This window comes from Arvicola amphibius, chromosome 2 (assembly GCF_903992535.2).
Source record: "Arvicola amphibius chromosome 2, mArvAmp1.2, whole genome shotgun sequence".
NCBI lineage: Eukaryota > Metazoa > Chordata > Mammalia > Rodentia > Cricetidae > Arvicola > Arvicola amphibius.
The window spans coordinates 138,385,573-138,411,152 of NC_052048.2; the positions used below are offsets into that span (position 1 = coordinate 138,385,573).

The 25,580-nt window shown below is 43.2% G+C and overlaps 1 protein-coding gene across 1 annotated transcript in view; it reads left to right on the forward strand.

Annotated features, from left to right (window-relative positions):
- Nucleotides 1-25,580, forward strand: part of Cpvl (carboxypeptidase vitellogenic like) — a 108,441-nt gene that overhangs the window by 77,029 nt on the left and 5,832 nt on the right. The window contains 1 exon segment of the mRNA XM_038320152.1: nt 4,378-4,560. Coding sequence (XP_038176080.1) covers nt 4,378-4,560 — 183 coding nt within the window.

The window sequence follows — 25,580 nt, forward strand, 5'->3', positions numbered from 1 at the left end:
TAAGGACTAGAAGCCTTTGAGGCTATGTTTTGTATAAACAATGCAAATATTTTATTGCTCAGTTGAGTCAAATCTTTAAAAATGGCCTTAAATCTACCAAGGTCTTTTTCATTTGTGTTCCTGTAAGGGGGAGGGGGGGGGCGACGGGGGCTGAGGGACATGAAAGGCTGGGTGTTCCTGTGGTGGAGGCCCAGGACTCTTTCATCTTAGCCTGATTCCCATCCCACCTCTGTTTGAGGATTGGGAGTGGGTCAAAGTCCTGGCTTTTTAATTCTGTTTAAGTCTTTTAGGAAGCCACGCAGAGATGGAAACAGATGCAGCAAACACTTGCTATCTAATCTGAAGACTGAACCAAAGGTTTCCATTCAGGCCAAAGCAGAGCCTCGGAAGTAAACCAAAGGTTGTGAAGAGTCTAGGAAAGCCTGTTGTTTGGGGAGAGTGGCAATGCTTTGTGAGAATTATGATCATGTTAGCCCCGTGTAAACTGATGTGGGAGAGTCATAACAAAGGAAAACAACTATAACTACCTATCTATTCTTCAACTCCATCAAAGACTCCAGAAGGATATAATATTACCTAAGTAAATGAGAAGTAAGCAACTTACAAAACTCTAGAAATCACAGAGACATCTCGCTGCCTGGACAGTCACCCAAGGTTCCTCTGTACCGTTGGGGCATCCATCTTCGGCCTACAGGCCCATAGTATCCAGAGACATTTTCATGAAGCAGGAAATTTCAAAGACAGTTCAGTCACTTTCTGCTGTGTCCTGCAGAATGTCTCACAGACTCTTTCATAAGTCAGGAACCCCGAAAGACCATCTCACCTTTAGGCAAGTTTAGCAGTCCTCTCTATGCGGGTTCTTTGTGTCCAGTTTATGCCAACAGTCCAGGCAAGAGCAGTTTCTTGCCCAAATGGCTATCAAACTCCATAAGGAGCCTCTTCGATGCCCATCTTCCTCTTGAAGTAGCTGGTGCTGCCAGGAGCAGATGTGTCTCATTGTCATGAAAAGCCCTAAGTTATTAAAACATTTAAAATGCCATATTCTGTAGTCTTTGAAAGATATGAAGAATGCCTATTAACTAAAATGTATCTCTACATGTCTAGAAAATCTAACATGACCACAAGCTTGACTATTATCAATGATTATTCATTAACAACTTATATACATTACATTTAAAATGTAATACATTACATTTAAATTGTGTACATAATCACAATACCTTAATCAAGATCAGAAATACATATACATATAACAAAATTGACCTTAAAAACCATACCAATGCAAATTATTTATATCTATATCATATCCCCCTTTAAATGTAAAAGAACATTTATAATTGGGAATATGGGTGCAGTTTTTTTCTCTCCAAACTGCTTCATGCTGAATGTGGGGCGCTGTTAATCAGATCTTTCATGGTGTAACCTGTGTGCTAGATTCATCTCAGTTGGCAGTTGAGCAAAGTAATTTTTTGAAGGTGTTCACAGTAACCTTTCAGGAGGGCGTGGTCTATCATACCATATTGGGATAGAAGCAATCCACAGGGTCTCATCCTCTGTGAAAACAAAAGAAGGACTTTTTCAAAGCATCATAACCTTAGATCCAAATTTTGAAGTCAAGGTATTTTCAAAATATCTATGTTGGATTAGTTCAGCAGCATTTATAAACAATTATCTTTTAGCAGCTGTTGCTCCTTCCTCAGCATTCAAACAATTCAAAGAGAGCATAATAGTATACAGCATCAAGATTCTCTGTGTATTTTCCATCTTTGTATGGCTTTATTTTAACCTCTATTTCATTTATTTTTACTTTTATTTTCTTTTCTCGAGACAGGTTCTCTGTATATCTTTGTCCTGGAATAACTCTGTAGACTAGGCTGTCCTTGAACTCTCAGAGATTCGTCTGCCTCTGCCTCCCCAGTGCTGGGATTAAAGGTGTGTGCTACAACACCTTGAATTTACAGAGATCTGTCTGTCTCTGCCTCCCAGGCATTGGGATTAAAGGTGTGTACCACCACACCCAACTTCTCTCTTTCTTTTTTCTTTGTTTTTTTTTTAACTTTTAAGAACTTTAACCTTTAGCCTGCATATATTTTTAACACACTGTAAACCATTTAGATGTTTTCTTCAACTTTGAATCTTTCTTTTACTGTATATGTCTCTTTTTTGACCATATGAGTTTTTAATTTACCAAGCAATATTGGTAGGACTAAAGCCATGGCTTTGGTGGCTGGATCCAGCCCATTCCTTAGCTTTCCAGCCTCTGGCAGAGGTATCGGCTCTGGTCGAGTTTACTGCCACAACTCTACAGTGTTTCAAGGTCCCTGCTAGCAAGCAAGCTGCAGCATTCTGCTCACAGACCACATTCAGTCTGACGGCCTGCCTGAAAGAATCAGAATTTGCCCTGGCAGGACGGCCCAGAAAGCCAGCATTTAAAAATGGCACAGCTTTTTTCCTGCTACGGCTGAAAACCCGAAAAACTCGTGTTCAGCTTTTCATCAACACCATTTAAGTGTTTCATGGCAGAACCTCTTAAAAGAGCTGCAGGGTTTTGCAGCAAAAGCTGAGTCAGGAAGCCTCTCTTAGGTGAGAGTGTTTGCTTGCCTCTAGCAAGCAGAGCCAGACCGGAGAAATTGTTGCTACTAAGAAAACATGCTTCACTCTATTCTTTCCCAAGCTTTCTCAGATTTTCTGTGGATTCAGTTATCCATATCTGGGCACCATTCTGTAGTGAGAGGCAAGTGGCAGGCCCGTGTTCCTGCTGCCCCTCTCCCAGCCGCCTGGCTAGCTTATGCCCCGAAATAACAACACACAAACTGTATTCATTTAAATACTGCCTGGCCCATTAGTTCTAGCCACTTATTGACTAATTCTCACATCTTGCTTTAACCCATATTTAGTAATCTGTGTAGCACCACAAGGTAGTGGCTTACCAGAAATGGTTCAGCATGTCTGACCTGGTGGCTGGCTACATGGCGACTATCCCAGAGAGGAGTGGCATGGCAATTGACTAACTTTCCTTCTTCCCAGCATTCTGTTCTGTCTACTCCACCCACCTAAGGGCTGGCCTATCAAATGGGCCAAGGCAGTTTCTTTATTAACCAATGAAATCAACTCAAACAGAAGACCCTCCCACATCAGTAAACAACCTCAGAAGGACAGAAAACAAAGGAAGAAGTGACTCAGGTCTCTACCATGTAAATTAATGAGCCATGTTATTTTTCCAAACTTTTCATTTCATATATGTTTGTACATATATATTGAGTAAGATAATTGTAATACAGCTTATGTTTGACTTTCAGCCTTCATATTTCAATTTTAAGATAAGCACATCCCATTTCACTTCATGATTCAACCAAATACTTAAGTGATTTACACTATCCCATAGAATTCCTGTATCACGGTACCCTTAACTTATACGCCAGCTATAAGATGTTGGATTTTGAGTTCTTGGTTATAATGAGACTCAACAAGCATAGTTAAATACATTTTTTTCCTTTCTTTTCCTAGAGTTCATTTGACAAATAGGGTTACTGGGAACAGAAAGTATCCATATCTCTAAACCCTTGACATGTGAACTGTGAGCTGTATGGGGATAAGGGAAGTCATCTCAGCATTCTCTGTGGTATCCATTTATGTAGGAGGGAACAGTGTGTTCTAGAATGGGAGGATGCCCCTCTCTGTGGATAAGTGGCCATCACAGTAATGCCAAGAAGCCTTGGAAGTATGGCACAGGGTCAACGGATATGAGAACTTGTGTCTATCTTTCTGTTTGAAGATGCTGTAGTTGCTACAAATGACACAGGAGGCCCAAGCAAAGCAAATTGCAAAGTGTTGTATTCCTTGCTTCAATTAAAAGATATCCTCCTTTTAGTCAGCCCAGTGATTTGTTCATGCTTACATGATGAACACACACACACACACACACACACACACACATACACGGGGCTTTTAGGTTTGCTTAAACCTTTTAAGAAGGTTGCATCATCAAGGTAGAAATAGCATACACAGTGAAATCCAATTTGAGGATTCAACCAAAGGTCTCCATTCAGGTCAAATTGAAGACTGAAGAGACCGACGTTGTGCAGAGTCCAGGAAAGCCTCTTTGCTTATCTTTTGGGACTCAGATGTCTGTTGACTATGATGAACTAAGCTTGAAAGGATGAACTGGCTGACACAGAGCAGAGTTTCTTTCAGGTTGTTGGTGTGTGTGGTGACCTGGAAGGCAGTGAGCCTCGGATCTGCTAGCCTAGCTTCTTGGGACACTGGCTGCAAAGCTCAGGTTCCCCTGTCTGATGCAGGTTTGCCTTCTGTCCCTGAGTTTGCTCCTTGTTTTTCCTTCTGAATTCCACACTTGCTTAGGACTGAACTTCATTTCAGGTTCTGCTCTACAATGGCCAGCTGGACATCATCGTGGCAGCTGCCTTGACAGAGCGCTCCTTGATGACCATGAATTGGAAGGGATCAGATGAATACAAAAAGGCCCAAAGAAAGGTTTGGAAAATCTTCAAATCTGATAACGATGTGGCTGGTTATGTGCGACAAGTGGATAAATTCTACCAGGTATGCAAACAGCTGGGGCACACAGGTCGTGGGACTGGATTGGAGGATTAAACACAAAGCACAAAAACCACCAAGGCTTGGCTGTTCCTAAGGAAAACAGTCAAGATGTGTCTCCTCCAGCCTCCTCTTCAACAGAGAAGAGAGGGCCCTATTATCAAGGTAGAGATCACTGATGTCAAGGTAGACAGGAGTCTAAGCATTGCTGAAGACATAATGAGACACTGGAAAAGTTCAGAGTGGCAAATCATTAATGAGAAAATCTAAGTCTGTTTGGAAGTCAAAGGGAATTTGGGCAATTATTGGAGGATGACTTAATGCAGCTGCCCACCATCACTGAACCTGTCTTTATAAGGGATGTAGAGAGCTAGCTAGAACAAGCTCTCTCCCTAGCTAACCCTGCAGAGTGAGCTCTACTCAGGGCTTAAGTGTTACTCTTGGAATTTCCTTTTGCCCTCATTTTCTTTTCTCTTTGAGTTTTGAAACAGTCCCCTGTGGACTTCATAACACGTAAGCATCTTCTTTCTTTCCTGTGGTCGTAATAGCTTTCAGTGTTAGGGAACTGCATGACTGAGGCCATCTTGCCTGAAGGTTTCCTTAAGAGAAGGCTTTAAATCCCAGACTGCGTTTCTGTAAGGGGAGGTTAATCAACTTTTTCTGTTTCTAAGAAAACATTATGTTAGGCTTTAGCTTTTTCACAAGCTCGTCAGTTTCATCTAACATTTAGAATTTATAGGCTCCTGTAACCTTCATTTAATTCCTCTTAAGAGCTTGGTGTTCTTAAAATATTAGTAACTTATTTTTCTCTTGCCTGAGCCATAACTAAGTTATTACTGATTTCATGTAACAAATACTTTTGCCGTTGTTGATTTCTCCATGTGTTTTTGTTATTTTTATTATATTATTTGCACTTTTATCATGTTATCTTTATTGTGAGTTATTCGCTGTCTTTTTTAAATCTATAGGGCGGAGGCTTAGAAGACAAAGCTTTTGTTTTCACTTTATGTGTGCACTCAATGTATGTTACATGTATGTTAATCTTGGTTTTAAAGGTACACAAAATTCATTATATTAAACTAAAGCATTCATAATTTCCATTGTGTTTTCTCCCCTTTGGCCAATGTGTTATTTTAAAGTGTAATGCTTGATTTTAAATTATTTTGATTCTTCCATTCTTGCATTTATTATAAACTGAAGGGAATATATTCTATTGTAGCTTTGTGGTTTAAGAGCCCCCATATCCCTTATAATTTCAATTTGAAATTTACTTTCTGGCCCTCGAAGTGGTTATTTTTGGCAAACATTCCCTGTATACTTTTAAAGCAATTACACTCTTCAATTGTTAGTTGTAATGCTTTTTATGTCAATCAAGGTCTTTTAAAAAAAACATTTTAATGCTTATTATTTTAAGAATTTACATCACTTCCACCCACCCTTCCCACACAATTCCTGCATCCCTCAACTCCCTCTCAAATTCATGTCCTCCTCTTCTTCAATTATTATTGGTATACGTGCACACATATGTATATACAAATACAGCCTGCTGGGTCTCCTTAGCATTGTTTATCTGTATATATATTTATGGCTGACCACATGAGACTGGATAACCTAATGGAGGGCTCATCCCTGGAGAAGACTCATTTACCCTCTCTCATCAGCCATGAATTGCGTACCCTTTCATTAGGATTGGAGCCTTGTGAGATTTCCTCTATCTCTGTTGGAATGTCAACTGGTGTTATCATTGTGTGAGTCTTGTTTAGGTGATCATATTGCTAATTTCATGGGTGCAACTCTCTGTGTTATATGGAGGACACTGTCTGGAAGCAGATGTCCTGGTCCTCTGGCTCCCACAATCTTTCCATGCCCTCTTCTACAGTGTTCCCTGAACTTTAGCTGTAGGGGTTGTGTTGATAATGGGCACCCCGTAGACAGTTGTTCTTTGTATTTGATAAGTTATGGATTTCTGTGATTTCTCTGTCTGTTACACAAAGAAGCTTCTTTGATGAGGGGTCGATGATACACTTCTTTGTTGATATAAGGAAAGATATTTAGAAAGTAGTTGGTGACTATGATATCTTAGAGAATTGGCAGTAGCGGGTTCTTCTCTATGGTCTATGACCTCACCATCCTTGGGTACTTGGCTAGGTTTATAAAATCAGGCACACATCTTCTCCTGTTGAGTGGGCTTTAAGTCCAATCAGATGGCTGCTGGTTAACCCAAGAGAAACCTACTCTCATACCCTTGGGGTATCTTACCCTGAAGGTCATTATGCTTTGAGGGCTATATAGCTGGGTAAAATTGCGCTCTCGCGCTCTCTCTCTCTCTCTCTCTCTCTCTCTGTCTGTCTGTCTCTCATCTCTATGTCTCTTCTTTCTCTGTCTCTGCCTATTTCTCTGTCTCTTCTCTTTGTCTCAGTCTCTCACTTCTATCTGCCTCTGTTTCTTTCCCCTCTACCCCTTCTTACCACATAGCTGACAATAAAGATCTGTTGAAATCTCCCACTATGATTGAAGATCATTCTGTTTTTCTGTTTACTTAGTGCTGTTCACTGCATATAGCCATAGAATCCTTGTTATACATTCCTAGCACTAAATCTTTTTTCCTTATGAACCATCCTCTTGTAGTGATGCATCTCATCTTAAAGTCAACTTGATTGATAGTAGTGTAACTGTACCAAGTTTCTTTTGAAAGTATGCACGGGGGATGCCTTTCTTTTTCTCAGCATTCCCCTGTCTGTCATTTTATAGCATCATATTTAATATATGTTTCTTTTACACAGTATAATGGCTTTTATTTTTTATGTGTGCTTCCTGACAATATTCTAGATTTGGAGTCATATATTTGCATTTAATGTAATTACTGATTTCTTTTTTTAGGTCCTACTGTCTCATTATATGTTTTCCATTTATTCCGTTGGGTCTATATTTTTGTTCCTTTTTAGTTTTAACTCCTTAGAGTTTTATGTCATTTTATTATCTCCATTAATTACTCTGTGAACTATCATTCTTTTGAGATTGTCTTATAATAGTACTAGTTAATATGAATGCTAGACTTACTTAATGCTAATATAAATAAGAATTTTACTATTTTCTAGACAAATGTGAGAACCTCAGATTATTTTAGCCTTTACCTACTCTGCTATTTTTTGCTATTAGGAGCCTTCTCAGCTTGGTCGATCACCTTCCTGGACCTGGGGGGAGTTGGGAGGACCTTGGTCTTAACATAGAGTAGGGAACCCTGATGGCTCCTTGGCCTGGAGAGGGAGGGAGGGGGGTATGAGTGAAGGGGAGCGGAGGGAAGGGGGAGGAGGAGGGAAGGAGATGGAAATTTTTAAATATAAAAAAATAAACCATGAAAAAAAAAACAATCCTATATCTGGTTTAAACGGGCATTATTTACACATTTGAACCGACCAGCACTCACTGAGAATTCACTACATGTTTAACCTGCCAGCTGCCATCACGTTCGGTGCATTTCTTGTCCCCCTGGGGGGGGGGGGATGGAGTCTCTTTACCATTTATTTTAGAAGTGCATGCTGACAACATGTTCTCTATTTTTGTCGTTTAAGTGCTGTTATCTCACCTTTGATTGGTAAGGCCATGTCTAGTGCAATGGGAGGCTGCTGTTGATTGGGGTGGTTGTGTGGTATGCAATGGGAGCCTGGTGTTGACTGTAAACATTGTGAAATCCATGTCTCATGTGATGGGATAATTAATTGTTTTCCCTGAGCTCCTGAGGCTGTGATGGGGTCCTCTCCTGCATCCTGGTGATAAGGAGTCACACATTAACTGTTTTGCTGCTGCTTTGAAGTGGTTTGTGTTTTGTTCTGTTTGACACCTTTCAAGTTGTCTTCTGTGCTGTTTTCCAGCAGGTTCTTCTATTTGAACCTACAAGGTATTAATCTAGGCATCTTTGTTGCTGCTGTCACTGAGTGGTGTCTTAGATAGGGTTTTCATTGCTCTGAAGAAACACCATGATCATAGCAAGTCTTATAGACAAAACATTTAATTGGGGTGGCTTGCTTGCAGTTTCAGAGGTTCATTCCATTATCATCTTGGAGCATGGTAATGTGCAGGCAGATGTGGTGTTGGAGCTGAGAGCCCTACATTAATGTGAGATACCCCTTTATATGTTGTGAATATATTTTATTACCATTGGTTAATAAAAAGCCTACTTTGGCCTATGGCAGGATAGAATATAGATAGTTGGGAAATCCAAGCAGAGATAGAGAGAGAAAGAAGGCAGGGTTAGGAGAGAAAGAAGCAGCTGCTGAAGAAGCAAGATGTAAGGTAACAAGCTACAAGCCTCGTGGTAAGATATAGAATAATAGAAATGGGTTAATTTAAGTTGTAAGAGCTAGTGAATAATAAGCCTGGGCTAATGGGTCAAATAGCTTATAATTAATTTAAGTTTCTATATGATTACTTGGGACTGGGAGGCTGAGAAATGAAAGCACAAACTCCAGTTACATCTTGACTCAGAGGCAACAGGAAATCATCTGACTGTCACACTGAGTGAAGCTTTAAATAAAGAAGACCTTAAAGCCCACCCCCATAGTGATACACTTCCTCCAACAAGACCATACGTACTCCAATAAGGCCATACCTCCTAACAGTGGCACTTCTTTGGGGAACCATTTTTTTCAAACCACCACAAGTTGGTTTTTTTTCTGACTTGATATAATCTAGAATCATCTGGGAAGAGGGAATGACAATTGAGAAAATGCAGCTATCAGAATGACTTACAAGCAAGCCTGTGGGAGCATTGTCTGTCTATCTATCTATCTATCTATCTATCTATCTATCTATCTATCTATCTATCTATCATCTATCTATCTATCTATGGATAGTGCTACCTCTGAGCCTGTGGTCTTAGGGTGCATAAGAAAGCAAACTAGGAAACCAGAGGAAGAAAGCAGCACACTTCCATGGTGTCTGTATCTCTTCCTGCCTCCAGATTCCTGTCTTGAGTTCCTATCCTAACGTCCCCCAGTGATCCACTGTTACTGGGAAGTGTAAACTGAAGTCAACCCTTCCCTTTCCATGTTGCTTTTGGCCTTGGTCCTTATCATGGCAGTAGAACCTAACTAGGACCTGGGTGTACCTCCTGCCCTGGTTTCTTGAGAATTGTAAAACTATAATTTGAGGATTTTTTTTGTTCTTGCTGTCATATTTATAAAATTCTCAGCCTTTATTTCTTCATAGGCTGGTCACGCTCCATTGTCTCTTTTTAGTCCTTCCAAGGCTGTCTTTAGGTGTTGTATGTTCACCCTGCTAAGGCTCTGGGTTTGGTCCTTAATACTACAAGGAAAGAAAAAAAAAATCTCCAAAAGATCCCCCAAACACCCTCATGAAAGAGACTGGAAATGAAGACCATGCCAGACTTGTCTCCAGGCTTCACGTTTCTTTTCTTCTGGATCCCTATACTTCTCTACATCTATTTCTAACATGTAGCTTAACTCAGTTGTTCATTTTTAAAAAATATTTCACTTATCCTGCCTGTTACATTGATGCACAAGCACACACTCAGTTACTATAACTACACCATGCAAATGCACTGTGGAGATAGGACCTACAGGTTACAATTAAGGTCAAATGATGAATGCATAAGGTAGGGCCTTTCTTTAATGTCCTTCTTGTCCTTATAAGGAGGAGACATCAGAGAACATGCTTTATGGTGCAGGGGGATGATCGCTATCTGCAAGGTCAGAGAGTATCATCTCCAGAAGTGGAATTAGTACCTATATTATGAATTTCCCAGACATCTCTTCTGCGGTTTCTTCCAGGAACCTTTGAGATGATTCAGCTATATTAAAACACATATAGCACGACCAGACTCACTATGAATGCTGCTGTTTCTACTTTTATTGCTATTACTTGGGTTGCTTACAAGAATGCATATAACAAATAGAAATTATAAAGAGTGAAATTTATAATCTAAGAAACAATTTTTCATTCAAAACAAACCCATAAGGGAAAGCTAGATTATTAATATTTGGACTGCAGAGGAAAATATGCTCAGTGAACTGTGAAGGGTAAGTGGACATTACCTCTTTAACCTGACATGCTCATCTTAGTGATGCAAATCTCAGAAGCACACACAGGTCTCCAGGTGCCTGTAAATACCTGCTCCCCATCAGCCTTCTGCTGTGGGACAATGGTCTATACCCTGTCAATTGTATTTTAATAAAATACTGATTGGCCAGTAGCTGGGGAGGAAGTAGAGGCACGGTGAACAAACAGGAAATGGAGGTAGGGTAAGGAGAACAGGAGAATTCTGGGAAGAGAAAACAGTCTGCAGTAGTAACCCAGCCACAGAGGAAGCAAGATGTGACTGCCTTGCCAAAAAAGGTACCAAGCCACCTGGCTAATACAGACAAAAATTATATACAGTTAATGTAAGTTATAAAAGTTAATAAAAAGCCTGAGCTACTAGGCCAATCAGCTTATGATTAATATAGACCTCTATGTATTTCTTTGGGACTAAAAGGCTGCAGGACTGGGCGGGACAAGGACCTCTGTCAATAGCCTTGTGAATGGCTGCAGTACCCAAGACTGCACACATGTCCTTTTTGCATCTTGCACAAAACTGTCTTAGGAAGCCAGATTGATGTTCAAGGAAGGTGTGTCACAGAGGTAGAAAAAAGAATTGGCCACTGGCCAGAAACCCTTGACCAGTGTCACACTAAGCCACCTGACTCTTCTCATGAAGGCAGAAAACATGGAAAGACAAAATGGCACCTCTCTGGCTTCCAGAACACAAACAGAAGAATCGGGATGCCCACCTAGGCTAGCTATGGTGAGGGAGGGCTGCCTCCCAAACTAAAGAAGTGGGAGGCCCATGTATGGTAGTTATAGGGAGGGGTTGCCTCACAGACAGGACCCTGCATTCTGCCTATGTGATTTGAACATCCTCAGAGGGACCACCCTGCTCAAGGCCTCAAAAGTGCCTGGTGGTTGTTGGGGATGAGGGACTGGAGGGGAGTAAGGAGATCCCAGATGAACAAAGGCATTCTCTGCAGGCTCAGCTCTGAGAGTATAGTTCAAATGCCAAGCTCCTGATGATGAAGAAAACTGACCCCAGCCATGGACTTCAGATACACAAGACAGAACATGTGTATCCATCTGTCAGGAAGAGCCCTTGGTCTCTGCAGAGCACTGTGGCTCTTAATTTAAAAAATAGCAAAACCAAAGGAGACTTGTCTCCACATGGCTACCCAAATGCCCACTTAAAGGGTGACAGCTCTCCTAGTGGGGTACTGGGGGCTGAGAAGGAGGCTCACACAAGATTCTCCATGTCCCATATACCCAGGGAACTGCACTGTTGCAGCTCCAGCAAGGCCTCAGAAGATAGAGGGAGGATGCTTCTCTGTTCCACTGCGGATTCTGCTCAGGATGGACAAGTCTTTGAAGTTTGCAGCATCACAAGTAGCCAATCCAGTCTAGTCATTCAGCCTGGGGCAACAGAGTTTCTGAGCCTCAGTTTGTCTGTAAAATGCAGGCTTTGGAGTGAATAGTCTCTAATATGGCCTGACACAAAAATGTGAAATATTTATGTTTCATGAATGTCCAAGGGTATCCTATAGTTAGCAAGGACATGACTTAGTAGGTGAAAGCATTTGCCCCTCAATCCCAGCAGCATAAGTTTATAGCATGGAGCCCTCGTGAAAAGTCAGAGTTGGTGGTGTACATCTGTAATAACTGTGCTCAGGAGGGTCTCATGCTAGCCAGCCTAGGGGCACAGCTGAGCAGCACAAAGAGAGGCACCATCTCAGCAAGGTAGAAGGCAAGAACTGACATCCTGAAGCTGTCCTGGGACATTTTCATGTGCTCCTGTTGTCCAACATGCATATTCATGTATGCATATGTAACACACAGTAGAAATAAAGGTGAAGAGAAATGTGGAATGGTAGATTGGCCTGTGTTGCAATTCCTTCTACATCAACATACACATGTCTGTGCACATTCTATCTGTCTGTCTGTCTGCCTGTCTATCATCTATCTATCTATCTATCTATCTATCTATCTATCTATCTATCTATCTATCTATCTATTTATCTATCAATCATCTATCTATCTATCTATCTATCATCTATCTATCATCTATCTATCTATCACCTATCTATCTATCTATCTATCTATCTATCTATCTATCTATCTATCTATCATCTATCTATCTATCTATCTATTGCCACAATGAAGAAAGAAGTTTGAAGTCAAAATGAAGGTGGAGAAGAAAAGACAGGGAGGGAGGGAAGGAGGGAGTGAAATACACTATGTGTACTGCGCAATCCCCAGGATAGTGTTCCACCAAGATAAAGGCAACCTCTATGCTAGAATTACCTGGGTTCTTCCTAATGTTATCTCTGGATCAAAGTCTTAGTCCCTTTTCATTGGCTGTTCTTAAATGTGGCCAGGTCAAAGCCACCCAGCTGCTGCAGCATTTGAGCTCTCCCCAGTCCTTTTCCAAATGTGGGAGATGGTGATCTGCATTGATGTTCACTACTCTGCCATGTGCAGGCCATTTTGTCCTGACATTATTGAATCACCGTCCCAGCTAAAGGATGCTTTGCTGTACTTTGTTTCAGCGCTAGGCCTTGTGTTCGCTAAGCAAGTGTTGTGCCTCTAAACTATACTGATGCCCTTTTTTATTTTTATTTTGAGACAGGGTCTCACTACATTGCTGAGACTGTCCTTAAACTTGTGACCCTCATGTCTGTTTCCAGGTAGCCAAGATCACAGGCCTAGACTACTGGACCTGGCCCCAAGGGTCCCTGCCCCCGAAGGCTGGGAGTATGTGTGTGTGGGGGGGTGAGAAATGTATAAAATGTCATTAGGATTCTAGCCACACTGATGAACTGCTTGAGGAACGTGTTTCTATTTTAAACTTCATTAAGCTAAATGTCTTCAAGAAAATAATTTAATCATTTCCATTTTTGAATCTTTACTGAAAATATTTATTGGCACTAATTATTCTCCATGTAAACATTGAAATAAGAGCTTGGATTACCTGTCTATTTCCTGTCTATTTTTCATTTTCTATTAGGTTTTACTGAGTGAGAGTTCTGTGAATGTGAGTTTTATATAATTAATAAATCAAATTTACCTGATTGCAGTCAGTCATAGGTATTGTGTTTTACATTTTCAGTATCAGTACCCAGAGGCACGCTTAGGTCTCCCAGGAGGGATTATCTCAGCTCAGTAGCATTTTACAACTGGAGCATAGACTTTACCGTCCAGTAAACTCTAGTCCAGATGCGGAGTCCCAGAAGCTAAGCTGTCTCTGTATCAGTTGGTTTTCAATCGCTGCGATGGAACACCACAGTTATGGTGGCCTATAGAAGAGTTAATTTGGTCTATGGTTCCAAAAGGGTAGGAGTTCATCATTGCAGGGAGGCATGGAAGCAAACAGCCCGCTGTTATGGGAATTTTGTCTATGTTGTGATCCAGTGTCCACGGGAGTCAGGAGTTGGTTTGAGAGGGTGGGGTTCACATTCATTTGGTTGGAATGGATCATGGAGTTCTCTGGCCAGCTCAGGAAAGAGAGCCCCCCCCCCCCGAGGAAGAAGAGGCAGGGCCAGAAGATTGCTCAGGCTTTTCCAGCCTAGGAGTGAAGGATAGTGGTGTGTGTCCATTGGTCACTTGAGATTATCTAAGGTTTGATCTTTAATATTTGTTTCTGAGTTTTATTTTATAATAAACCATAAAAGAAATCACATTAGCCAGCATGATGATGGCAGCAGGTAGCTGAGAGCTCATATCTTCAGATGAAGTAAGAGGCAGAGAAAGTGAACTGGAAACGGCACAAGGCTTTTAATCTCAAAGCCCGTCTGTCCCTAATGACATACTTCCTCCACCAAGGCTGCATCACCTAAACCTCCTCAGATAGTGCCACCAGCTGGGGACCAAGTGCTCATATACATGAAGGGCATTCTCATTCAAAGCTCCACAGTCTCTTTCTCGCCCCTTATCCCCATTTCTTACCATGGCTGAAATGGCTTTCCAAGAGTCCCGGCTTCTAATACCATGGTTTCTTCCCTCATGCCTGCTGCTAGCAAGATGGAATCATAGTGGTACCCTTGGCCAGAAGACAATGGAGACTGTAGACTTGCCTGCCGTAAGTAAAACACTGGGTGAACCCCAGGCGGAGATGATGTCCTGTGGATAGGACACTGGGTTTAAGAAGGCTGTAGAGCTGGGTTGGTGGTAAGGACAGCCTCATCCAGCATTAGGAAGAGCCACACTAGGAACCTGGGATACTGCTAAAATCACAAATGTCAGGAGTGGCTAAGTAACCAGAGAGAATGCGAGTGGGGACTTGGGTCAGAGAGCTGAGGTGGACAGAGCACAATGTTCACGGTCTAGAGCTTGGGGAGAGCTGGGAGAAGACTAAAAGGGAGTCATGGGGACTTAGTGGGGGGATGGGGTCAAGGACATATGCTCTGTCTGTTGGAAGTCACTAAATGATTTTAAGGATGTATTTATAGCTGTAAGAGAACTTTAAAATGGCAGTGGTGGGATGAATTTAGGCCAGGGAGGCTCTGGAAATGGTGTCCTGGTAGGAACTTTACTGTGAGAATACACTTCACCACTTGTATGAGATTGCCAGCTTGATGCTCGACTCTCAGCTCTAAGGAGAGATGGAGATGTAGCTTTAATCGCCAAGCCATACGGACAGCTTCCCTGGTGGAGAGATGTTGCTCACTGTATTCTTGTCACCTTAGAAGCTCATGAGGTTTAGAAGCATGCTAGTGTGACAAGGGGTTCTCCAGCATGTCCTGCCCTTTGACAGGAAGGGAAGGAGTGCAGGGGCTCAGAGCTTGTCTCTCTGGAGTGGTTCTATTGGAGGTCCCGTGCTTAGTGAGTACAAGGCAGACTGGAATGAGAGAAGCCTGGTTTGAAATCAGTTTGGCCGTTTAATACCTGTTCTGCAAGCTCAGAGTAAGAACACTTGTTCTGTTGGGATGTGGCAAGGGTCAAGGGAGATGCAGGCCAGATAAACCAGAAGGGAGCTCCAGAGAGAGGATTTTCATCAGGGTGTTCCTCACAGGTCAAAATCTTCCAGCCGCTCAGTCATCAAATGGGAGCAGGTCATAGCGACTGTCCTCTTGAGAAAGGCTCAGGCTGTGGGGGACGGCCGGATGAGGACCTCCAGTGGCTGTATCCCTTGACATAAGTGTCACCATAAGTAGCCTGGCTGCTGCCAGATAATGCCCATGGTTGTTCTCAGGTTTGTAAGACAAGGCAGTGGGATCTGGTAGTTTGTATAAGACCACATAGGAAGCTGTCTTCCTTGGTTTGTGTGATATGCAATCTGTCCAAGCTCTAGTACACATTTTGTCTTAAATATGCTTTAGAAAGATGGATTAGTGCCTGGGGTGGGGAGGATTCCCATGAGCAAGGTACAATACGATGTACATATGAAGGTCGTAATAATGAACCCTTCTCCGAATGCCAATAAAAGGGAACTTAAGACACAAAGAAAGATGCATTGGACCTTGGTGTTCACTTCTTAGATTGTAAGTTAGGAACCCTGGTCTCTTAGGCTGAAAAACTGGTTAAGATGCATCAGAAGATATTTTTCTTTTCTGTTATTTACTGTGTAATGACAAGTGCCTCAAAAACGCAGGGCTGCAAGGCCACAGTTTGTTATTTCCCACAAGGATGTGGACAGACTGGACTGGGCTGGGGGTTCTGATTCAGGCAGGGTAGGCTGAGGTCACACACACAGCTGTATCCAGCTGGAGCCTGGCTAAGGTTGGACTCTCAGCATGGTCCCCTCTTTGGGGCTCTCTCTCTCTCTCTCTCTCTCTCTCTCTCTCTCTCTCTCTCTCTCTCTCTCTCTCTCTCTCTCTCTGTGTGTGTGTGTGTGTGTGTGTGGAGGGGGGGCCGTCTAGGTGGTGTCCTAGCTAGACCTCACTACAGCATGGTAGCAGGTCAGTCAGATTGAGGCTGTCATGTTTTTTGGTTTTTTTTGTAAGGTCTCCACTTAAAAGCCACAAGGCTGTTTTCTGCTGTGCTGTCTTCATCAAGAATACCCCAGAAAAAGGCCAGATTCTTCTCGGTGCACAGAACAGGCAATAATCTGAATGTAGAAACTCTGCTGTCTTTTGTCCCTGCTGGCATTGACCTGGCCTCCCTCTTGTGGGAGCCTCCTGTGGCCCATGCCTGTGATTCACAAGGGCATTATGAGATTCTAACTGATTTTTCTGACCAGGTTTCCAATCAGAAATCAGAGAACACAGCTCTACCCCTAAAAAACCAGCCATTGATCAGAGCATCCCGTTTGGAGATGGCTCTCCCCTTCAGTAGAGTCTGCTGCTACAGACTGGATTCGCCAAAATCTTCAGCCAAAAGCTTAGGCTAAAGTTTCAACTCCTGTTCTTGCTGTTCATTGTTGGTTTACAAGCAGGCCTTGTTCCCTCAAGTCGCTGGGAGACTGCTGGCCACTTAGAGTTGTAGAAAACCTTTTATTTATTCAAAGCGTCAGCTTCGTTTCGTTCTGGGCTGCGGCTCTGTGGTTTGGCTGTGTATTGATCTGAGATAGTGATGCATCTGTCCTTCTCTGACAGTGAAAGGATTATTTTGGGCAGTGTCTGCTTTAAATACCATCCAGAGTGTGGGTTCTCAATAAAAGCACTGGTCGCTGGGCACAGAGAATTTGTTTCTATCTATTGTTGGTCAAATACTCTATAGGATTGATAGAATTCTACGCCCAAGGCGGGGGAAAGTCTATTGTTTTAAGTCTGTGTAGTCTTTCCATGAGTAAACTTAATGTTTCAGTTAACTCAGTCATTCAATAAAGTCTCGTAGCCTAGGACGACTCTGGTTAGGGTTCAAGAGGTCACTGAACTTATAAAAAAAAAAAAAACCACACCTTTATTTTTACTAACCTTTTGCTGAGATAGTATTTCCTTCCATTATGAATTATGGAATTTGGCATTTCCTTTTGTTTTGAATGTAGGCAAAAAGTTACAGCAGCGCTGGCAATGCTTTTGCTACCTCGCTAGAAGGAAGAGCCGTTTTTATATCAGATTCACTGTCACAGGCACTGCGGCTGATATCTGGAAGTGACTTTGTGCTCATTGTTAGAGTTACAGCCTTGCTAGACTCAGTGGTTTCAGAGTAAACTAATAGAATACACACACACACACACACACACACACACACACACACACACGCACGCACGCACACACACCCCAGAGGGGAACCTACTATGGAATGTGATTATTAAGCCAATGACCAATTTGGTGAAACAAGAAGATTTTTCCTACTGGAGTTGCTAACAGCAATGTGGGCAAGGCATGATTTCTAGGAGCAGGGATGACTCCAAAGGCTGCATGGCCAGAAATCCCACACAAGCATGGGTACTAGCTCCCAAAGTGCACCCCTGATGTCCTCTGAGCATCCTGCAGGCAACTCTTCAGTCTGGGAGTCTAGATTTTATTCTTTTTTATACTGCTAGGGAAGGGTACTCAATCTTTGAGGCCTGATTCCCACCCCCGTGTCTGCCCTTTCCTCCTTCAGGAGGGAGGGTTGTGATTCTGGGGGAACGCTACAATCCAGGGCACTGGTTGATGGGATGGAGGTGCTGTTTTAGAAGGTTGCTAGGTGGCCTTGAGGGCTTATGGTCCAGATCCAGCCCCCTGATTTCTGCTCTGAGGAGAGATGTCATTATGACAAGCTCAGACTGCCAGGGGAGGGAGCAAGTCCTACTGCCATGATTTAACCATCCACAAACCTGTGAGCCGAGATAAATCTTTCTTAAGTTTCTTCTTGTCAGGTATTTGGTCACAGAAATTAAAAAAAAAAAAGAGGAATGACAGTATTTTGACTAATTTGAAAGTGATTTAGCATGTTCAGACATGTGTACATAGATGATATTGGCCACAACCACACTTTTATATCAAGAGAGTTGAGCATTCATAGATTTTGTTATCCCTAGGGGAATCTGAAATCAATTCCCTACAGACACTAAAGCCTACCCCCTCCCCATTTTAAAACATTATGCCTATATCAGATAGACAGAGGGGTCTGTGATACCCACACACAAAAGATTAGGGACCCATGTGTTAGATTGTTTTGAATTATTGAAATAATATATAGAGTCTCCCAAACCCAAATCACAGCCTAGCTTTCATGACAGAAGGCTGAAAAGTTGTGAGCTAAGCTATTAAATAAATTATTACCCTGGTGATCCTACCTACTTCTCCTGATACCTGCATATTCTGCTAACACCGTAGGGGAGGGGTTAAAAGGACAAAGGCAATGTGTTCATATTCCTCCTAAGAAATATCTGAGAGAAACTATTTGAGGGGCAACGCTTAGTTTCTCTGCTTCTGAGATTTTGAGCCACACCACTTGGCCCTGTCACTGTGGGCCTGTGGTTAGGTAGAACATGTAAGAGGGGGCATACATTGTAGAGTGTTGGGAAGCATAGACTCAGAGCATGGGACAGTGGCGGAGACGCCTCCTTCAATGGCATGACCTGCTTCCTCTCACTCACCATCCTCTCAATGGTACCATCAGATTCCCAACTCCTCAGGAGATTAATCTTTTGTTTAGATATGAACCCCAATGATCCATCACATCACTTGTCTGATGATTGGATCCATCAACCAGGGACAAAGCCTTCAACACGTGACCCTTTTGAGGGATACTTCCTATCCAAACCATGCTATACCCGGTTGGGTCCCTGCTCTTCTCCTTGGCAGTGTGACTTCAGGCAAGTTATTTAGTCTGTCCAAGAGGTTCCTGACCTGTGACACATTAGATTTCTTAAACTTGCTGGCAAGGATAATGGTGTTCACCTCTGATCTGTTTTCCCTCACACAAGTGTTACTACTACTGACTATACATTCGCAAGTTAGTTTTTTTGAAAGAAAGGAAAGATTCACAGACGTTTAGGTTGTATGATGATGCAGCTAAGGCTTAGTGATTACTGAACACCTGGTGACCATGTGGCATCTGCTCCTCGTCTTCGTAGCAGCCCCTTTTGCATTAATCTGTTTTCACAGTGCAGGAAGCTCTCCCCATGTTCATGGGGTCACGCACTGATATCGTGTTAAAAGTTCAAATGATTAAATTACTTCCATAATGTTTATCAGGTTGACCTAGAGCTGTGTCTGGTTATTGCTTCCCCGTGGCAGGAAAGCCATCTAGATTGGCATTAGAAGTAGGAACAGCTGAGGTGATGTTTGCCATTGATTTTGTCTAAGTTGAGCAATATGCTATTGCCTTTCCCTTCTGTTTTTGCTGTTTACCCGGAGATAAGGGCTCACTCTCAGCCCACACTGGCCCCCAGCTTCCTTTCCTCTGGCCTCACCAGTGCTCCATTTACAGATGTGCACCACCAGGCCTGACGCCAAAGCCCTGAGTCCCTCCTGGTTCAACTATATGATCCTAAACATCCCTGTTGACAATACATGAAGAGCACCCAGCCTTTAATTTTTTTCATTTGTACCATACTCCTAACAGATGGAGACAAAGAAGGGGAATGGAGGAGTTTAGCTGTAGCAAGCAGCAAGCAAACTTCACAACAAGAGAGCATGCTTCCTGGGCCGGGCCTCTCCAGTGCAGAGATCTCACTATTTATTTTTGTTCCTAATATTTATTTTTTTTTACACAGCAGCCAGAGTCCCGAGGTTTAGGTTCTGGCAGTTCTGCCTTCCTGGAGCTGCTGTGCAGCAAGGGGACTTCCAGCTCCAGCCTTTGTTTCGATTCTAGTCCTTTTCTGTGTCCTTGCCACCTACTGTGTTGAGGGGGGAGGGGCTGACCTCTTCCTCTCTGTGCTGGGGGAAGAGAAAAGCTCTTCAGCTGGCAGATTAAATCTCCTATGGATTCCTTGCTGTGTACCTGGCTGCATCAATAGGCAGTTTTTCTTTTTCTCTCCTAAAGCTAAATATTAAATGCATACTCAGTGGTACCGTTTGAGGAAGGTGAGGCAGATGAGAGGTGAAAGCCATTATCCTTGCCAGCACTAAGAAATCCAGCATTCTGGTATCTTGGCCTTCCCTGCTCCATCCCCAACCTACTACCCATAGAAGGAAATGCCTACCCTAGAAGGGTTTTGAGTTCATAATTCTCTTCCTTTGCTCATTTGTATTAATAATCCTTTGCATATATAGTATTTTCTCTAGAAATATACATTTTTCTCCTTTTGTGCTTAGTTTCACATAAAGGAACTACTCAGTGTGTGTTTTGAGGTGGCATAGCTTTGTGCCAGCCTGTACTGGGGTGTCGATGTGCTCAGTGCTACTCTTCTTTTGTACCACACGATGTGATTGCATTATGAACCCGTCCACTGGCAGTGGGCCCTTGCGTGGCTCCTGAGACTCTGCACCTACAGTTGGTCTCACTGTGAACATTCTTGCCCACAACCCTTTGTGCCTGTGTTAACAAGACCAAATAACGTGCGTCTTCCACATGGATTGTGTCCTTGATGCCTAAGAGGTCGGGTTATTGGACATGGTGTCCTTTTCCTTGACATCTTTCTTTCCTTCCCTGGGCCGGGTAGTTGAGGGAGGCCTTCGCGTCTTTCCCGTGTCTTATTGTCCATGGTTAGTTTTCTCTCACTCTTCCCTTTTGGTGTCCACTTTTCTGGTCCCCACCATCTGCACTGACTATGGCATGCCCATGTCTCCAGGATGCATCAGTTGTGGGTTTATTTGTACATAATACCCTGCTGAAGTTGACTTCAAGGGAAAAAAAGTCAGAACTACATTCCTTCAGCACCTCTCAACGCAACTCCCCCAGCCAGTGCCTCTTTACTAAGAGACAGCTAGTCAAACTGCCAGGTTTCTGCTGTGCCTTGCAGCTACGGCCCAGCCTTAGGCAACAGCAGAGAGAACCTGATTCTTTCTCTCACAAATCTTTCTCACTTTCATCACCTGTCCGTCAGACAGGGAGGAGACATGATTCAGCCGGTTTGCTCCGCCATGATTCTGCCTTGCCCCAAGTCTTACCAGGAACTTCAGGGGAGCCGTCATCGTCAACTCCCCCCACACCAGCTCCTCAGCTGGCATCTTACATCTGCTCTGTAGTCTCCTGCCCATTGGCCTAATTCGATTCATTCCCCAGTGCTCGTCATAGAAGCCCCAGAGAACTACTTAAAAAGCACAACACTGCATTCATACAAAGCAATAAAAATAGTGCAGTGTTTAGGGGAGCATCAGAAAGCCATGTGGGCTTTCCCACGCTGAAAATTCCCAAGTGAAACTCGCTTCTGCCTTGTGGCGGTGTTCTAAACGGTGCCCCTTAAGAGCGCTCTGGATTTGTGTCTGAAATTCCTATTGTTCACTTCTTTCCTTTCCCAGCAGCTCCTTAGCTGCTGCTAACTCATCAGGTGACCCCTGCCTCAGCACTTTTTCTGAACTGCAAGTCTGGTCCTGTCGTTTCCTTGTTTAAAGCCTCTTACCCTCTTACTGATTCCCTTGGCTTAATAAGGATACCTGCCCCCACATAGGAGCACCAGACTGAGCTCCCAAGGTCCTGATGAGGAGCAAAAGGAGGGAGATCATGAGCAAGGAAGTCAGGACCGTGAGGAGTGCGTTTACCCATTGAGACGGTGGGACAGATCTAACGGGAGACCACCAAGTCCAGTTGGAATGGGACTGATGGAACAGGGGACCAAACCGGACTCTCTGAATGTGGCTGACGGTGGAGGAGGACTGAGAAACCAAGGACAACGGCAATGAGCATGAACTCTACAGCATGGACGGGCTCACTGTGAGCCTTGTCAGTTTGGTTGCTCACCTTCCTGGACTTAGGGGGATCTGGGAAGACCTTGGACTTAACATAGTGAAGGGAACCCTGATGGCTCTTTGTCTTGGAGAGGGAGGGAGTGGGGGTATGGAAGGGAGGGGAGGGAAGGGGGAGGAGGAGGGGAGGAGATGGAAATTTTTAATAAAATAATGAGAAAAAAATGCCAGTGAAGAACAACAACAACAACAAAAAAATAAGGATACCTGCTCAGGCCTCAACTCCCCCCACCTCACAGTTAGAACGCTGAGATGCAAAGCAACACACTATGACGCCATGTCACTTCCCACAGGAGCCTAGCAAGCCCCACAATGTTCCTATACCTACTTGAAAAGGAACTGACTGCTGAAATACTCTCCCTAGCCTTGGCTCATTAAAACTCAGTTCCCATGCTCTCTCCAGGAAGCCTTCCTTGATTCCGCCCCTCTGCATAGCTCTTTCTCTGCGGCTCTGATTAGGTACACCCCCTATTTCATGTACTACATTGGGCACTGTGATGGTCAGCTCCTGATGGACACCAAGCCTCTTGAGACTGAAATAATGTGACCTGGCTCCATTTGCACACCCTTTACCGTAGTCCCTGGAACTGAATTAATATTCAATGGATTCCAATCAAACTGGCTTCATTTTCATCCTTAGACCTATCTCCTCTCCCCCTCCCTTCTCCCTCTCTCGCCCCTCCCCTCCTACACATGCATGCATTTAAATACGTTTCCCAATGAAGATGATGGCTTCTCAGCACTTAGATAGGGCAGGGCATCTTCTAGGCCATAGACTAGACATACAGAGATAATGAAGAATGCAGAACAATTCTCTTCCCACCAAGGGTTGCATTATTTCAGCCATAGACTATTTCCCTTCTGTGTTCCCTAAGAGGAAAAACACAAAAACAAACAAACAAAAACAAAACAAGCAAAAAAAAAAAAAAAAAAAAAAAAAAAAAAAAAAAAAAAAAAAAACCACATCCCCAAAGACTATTCTAGAACACAAAGTTATGAAAGAACTTGCTTCATTATCCTGCGGCTGAGGACAGCATCCTCTCCTTTCAAAGACTGGATTCTTGATTTTTGTTTGGTTTCCTTAACTTAAAAAAATCCACACGGCTTGCTTCCTGAAAGCAAAGGAAATAATAAACAATAGCTACTCCCAATTTGACTCCAAGTACTTGCCAGCAGCCTTCTTAACTCACGTGGCTCTATTTCATTAGTGAGGACTGCTTAGCATAAAAAGAATGCTTCTAAATTAAGCTGTCCAAATTGCATTGAGTTAATACTCTGGGAACTAATTTATTGTATGATTAAAATATACATTGGCTAACAGACCTATTTATTGATGTACTACAGCTAGGCAACAATGTATAATTTTTCTCTTATCTGTTGAGTGGTTTTTAATAATCTATTGAAATTTGAAAGAGAACCATTTCATTAAATGGGAAGTGAATAAATACTAAGAAGTCTAACATTTAAGGAATTATCTACACACGGAGAATGGGTTTTAAAAATTAATGCTATTTCAGTAACAAGAAAGAATGGGGTTTGCTTTTTAAACAGTAACTTTTTGTTGTTTGGATTCAAAGCGTAACCAACAGTCACAGAAATCACTATGGGGATGCTAAACAGAATCAGAAAACAAAGGAGGGAGAGATGGGAGGGAGAGGAAGGCAGGCTTGGTCCCCGGCCCAGTTGTGTTAGAGGTGACTGCCATGCGGTCTGTTGGACCAAGGAACTGCATCTTCTTACCGTTTTGGACTCAGAGATCAAATGTTTTATTTCAGGAAATGTCATAAGGAACGTTTTGACGTTTGGCATGCTCTCTACCCTAAACCCCTGGGACTCAGCAACAATTGTGGGTTCTGAGATCCCTGTTGACTGTGGATCAATTATACAGTTAAACTGAAATACCCTGTCTGGTCTGAAGTTTCCCTAACAGTCAGATTTGGAGCACACTGAGTCCTCTGATGTAGAAGCAAGCAGCCGAGACATGGTGGGTAGGCTTGAAGTTTCTTATTGCCTGTTACCCCAGAAAGCCTGGGGCAGGTGTGGGCAGGCAGGCAGCAGACCTTCTCAGCTTTCTGCAAGGACTTGAAATCCAGCCCATCTGATTTCCAGAAGCAAGGTTTCATTAAGGTTTGGGGCCTTATAATTTATGTTTCGATGAATGTTTCTTGGTATAGTGCGAGCCTTCTGTCACCGTGACAGAATCGCCGTGGGTGAACTGACTTAAAGGGACAAAGGTCTTTCTTTTTAAAGATTTATTTATTCTTATGTGCATTGGTGTTTCACCTGCGTGTGCATCTGTGTGAGTGTGTCTGGTGCCCTGGAACTGGAGTTGTAGACAGTTGTAAGCTGCCATGTGGGTGCTGGGAATTGAACCCAGATCCTCTGGAAGAGCAGCCAGTGCTCTTAACTGCTGAGCCCATGGTCTCTGAATGGGGTCCTCTGCTTCGTCATCTTCAGGCCTGTGGTGAAGTTGTACATCATGGCAAGAGTGTGTGGTGTGGCGAAGCTGCTTACCTCACGGTGACCTGGAAGCAAAAAGATAAGAAGGAGCCAGACTCCACTGTCCCTTCGAAGGCAACTGCTCCAGTGACCTTACCTTCCACTGAGACCTCGTCAAGGCTTTACTGTCTTCCAGTAGTGCTGAGGGCCAGGGACCTAACCTTCAACAGCACCAGTGTTTGGAGACTACTTCGTATGCAAACCATGACACTTGAGGTTACCTTGAAAAAGAGGAAACATGCCAGCTTGTTCCTTGTTTGTCTGGGAAAGACAAAAATGTAAGAGAACCATTGTCTGAGCACACGTCAAAGGCTTCCATTTGTACTGTTTGCGAGAGTCTGTGGTATCACTGCCAACTCAGCTGATTTCATGCTACTGACTTATGATGTCACGGAGTCTGGAGCTTACTGACAAAGTGTCTAATTGGCTTTTCTGATTCCATAGGAAGGGCCCAGCACACCCCGCGAGAACCACCCCTCTATCTTTTTGCAGGAAGTAGAGTCTGAGTGGGTTGGCTGGCTCATGTTGCAGGATATCCAGGACACTGAGCTGTCCCCACTGTTAGAGGGCACCGACTGCTTAGCCTCTGCCCTCTGTCTACCCAACCCCCACACAAAAGAAGCAGCAAATGGAGATCCCGAAGTAAGATACCCGATAATGGTAAATAAGAGCTGAATGGTGCTTTCTACCCTCCTGCGGGTATCAGACACAAACACTGGATTCAGAAAGGCCAAATGAGGAGGGAAGTTTCAATTACTTTTTAAT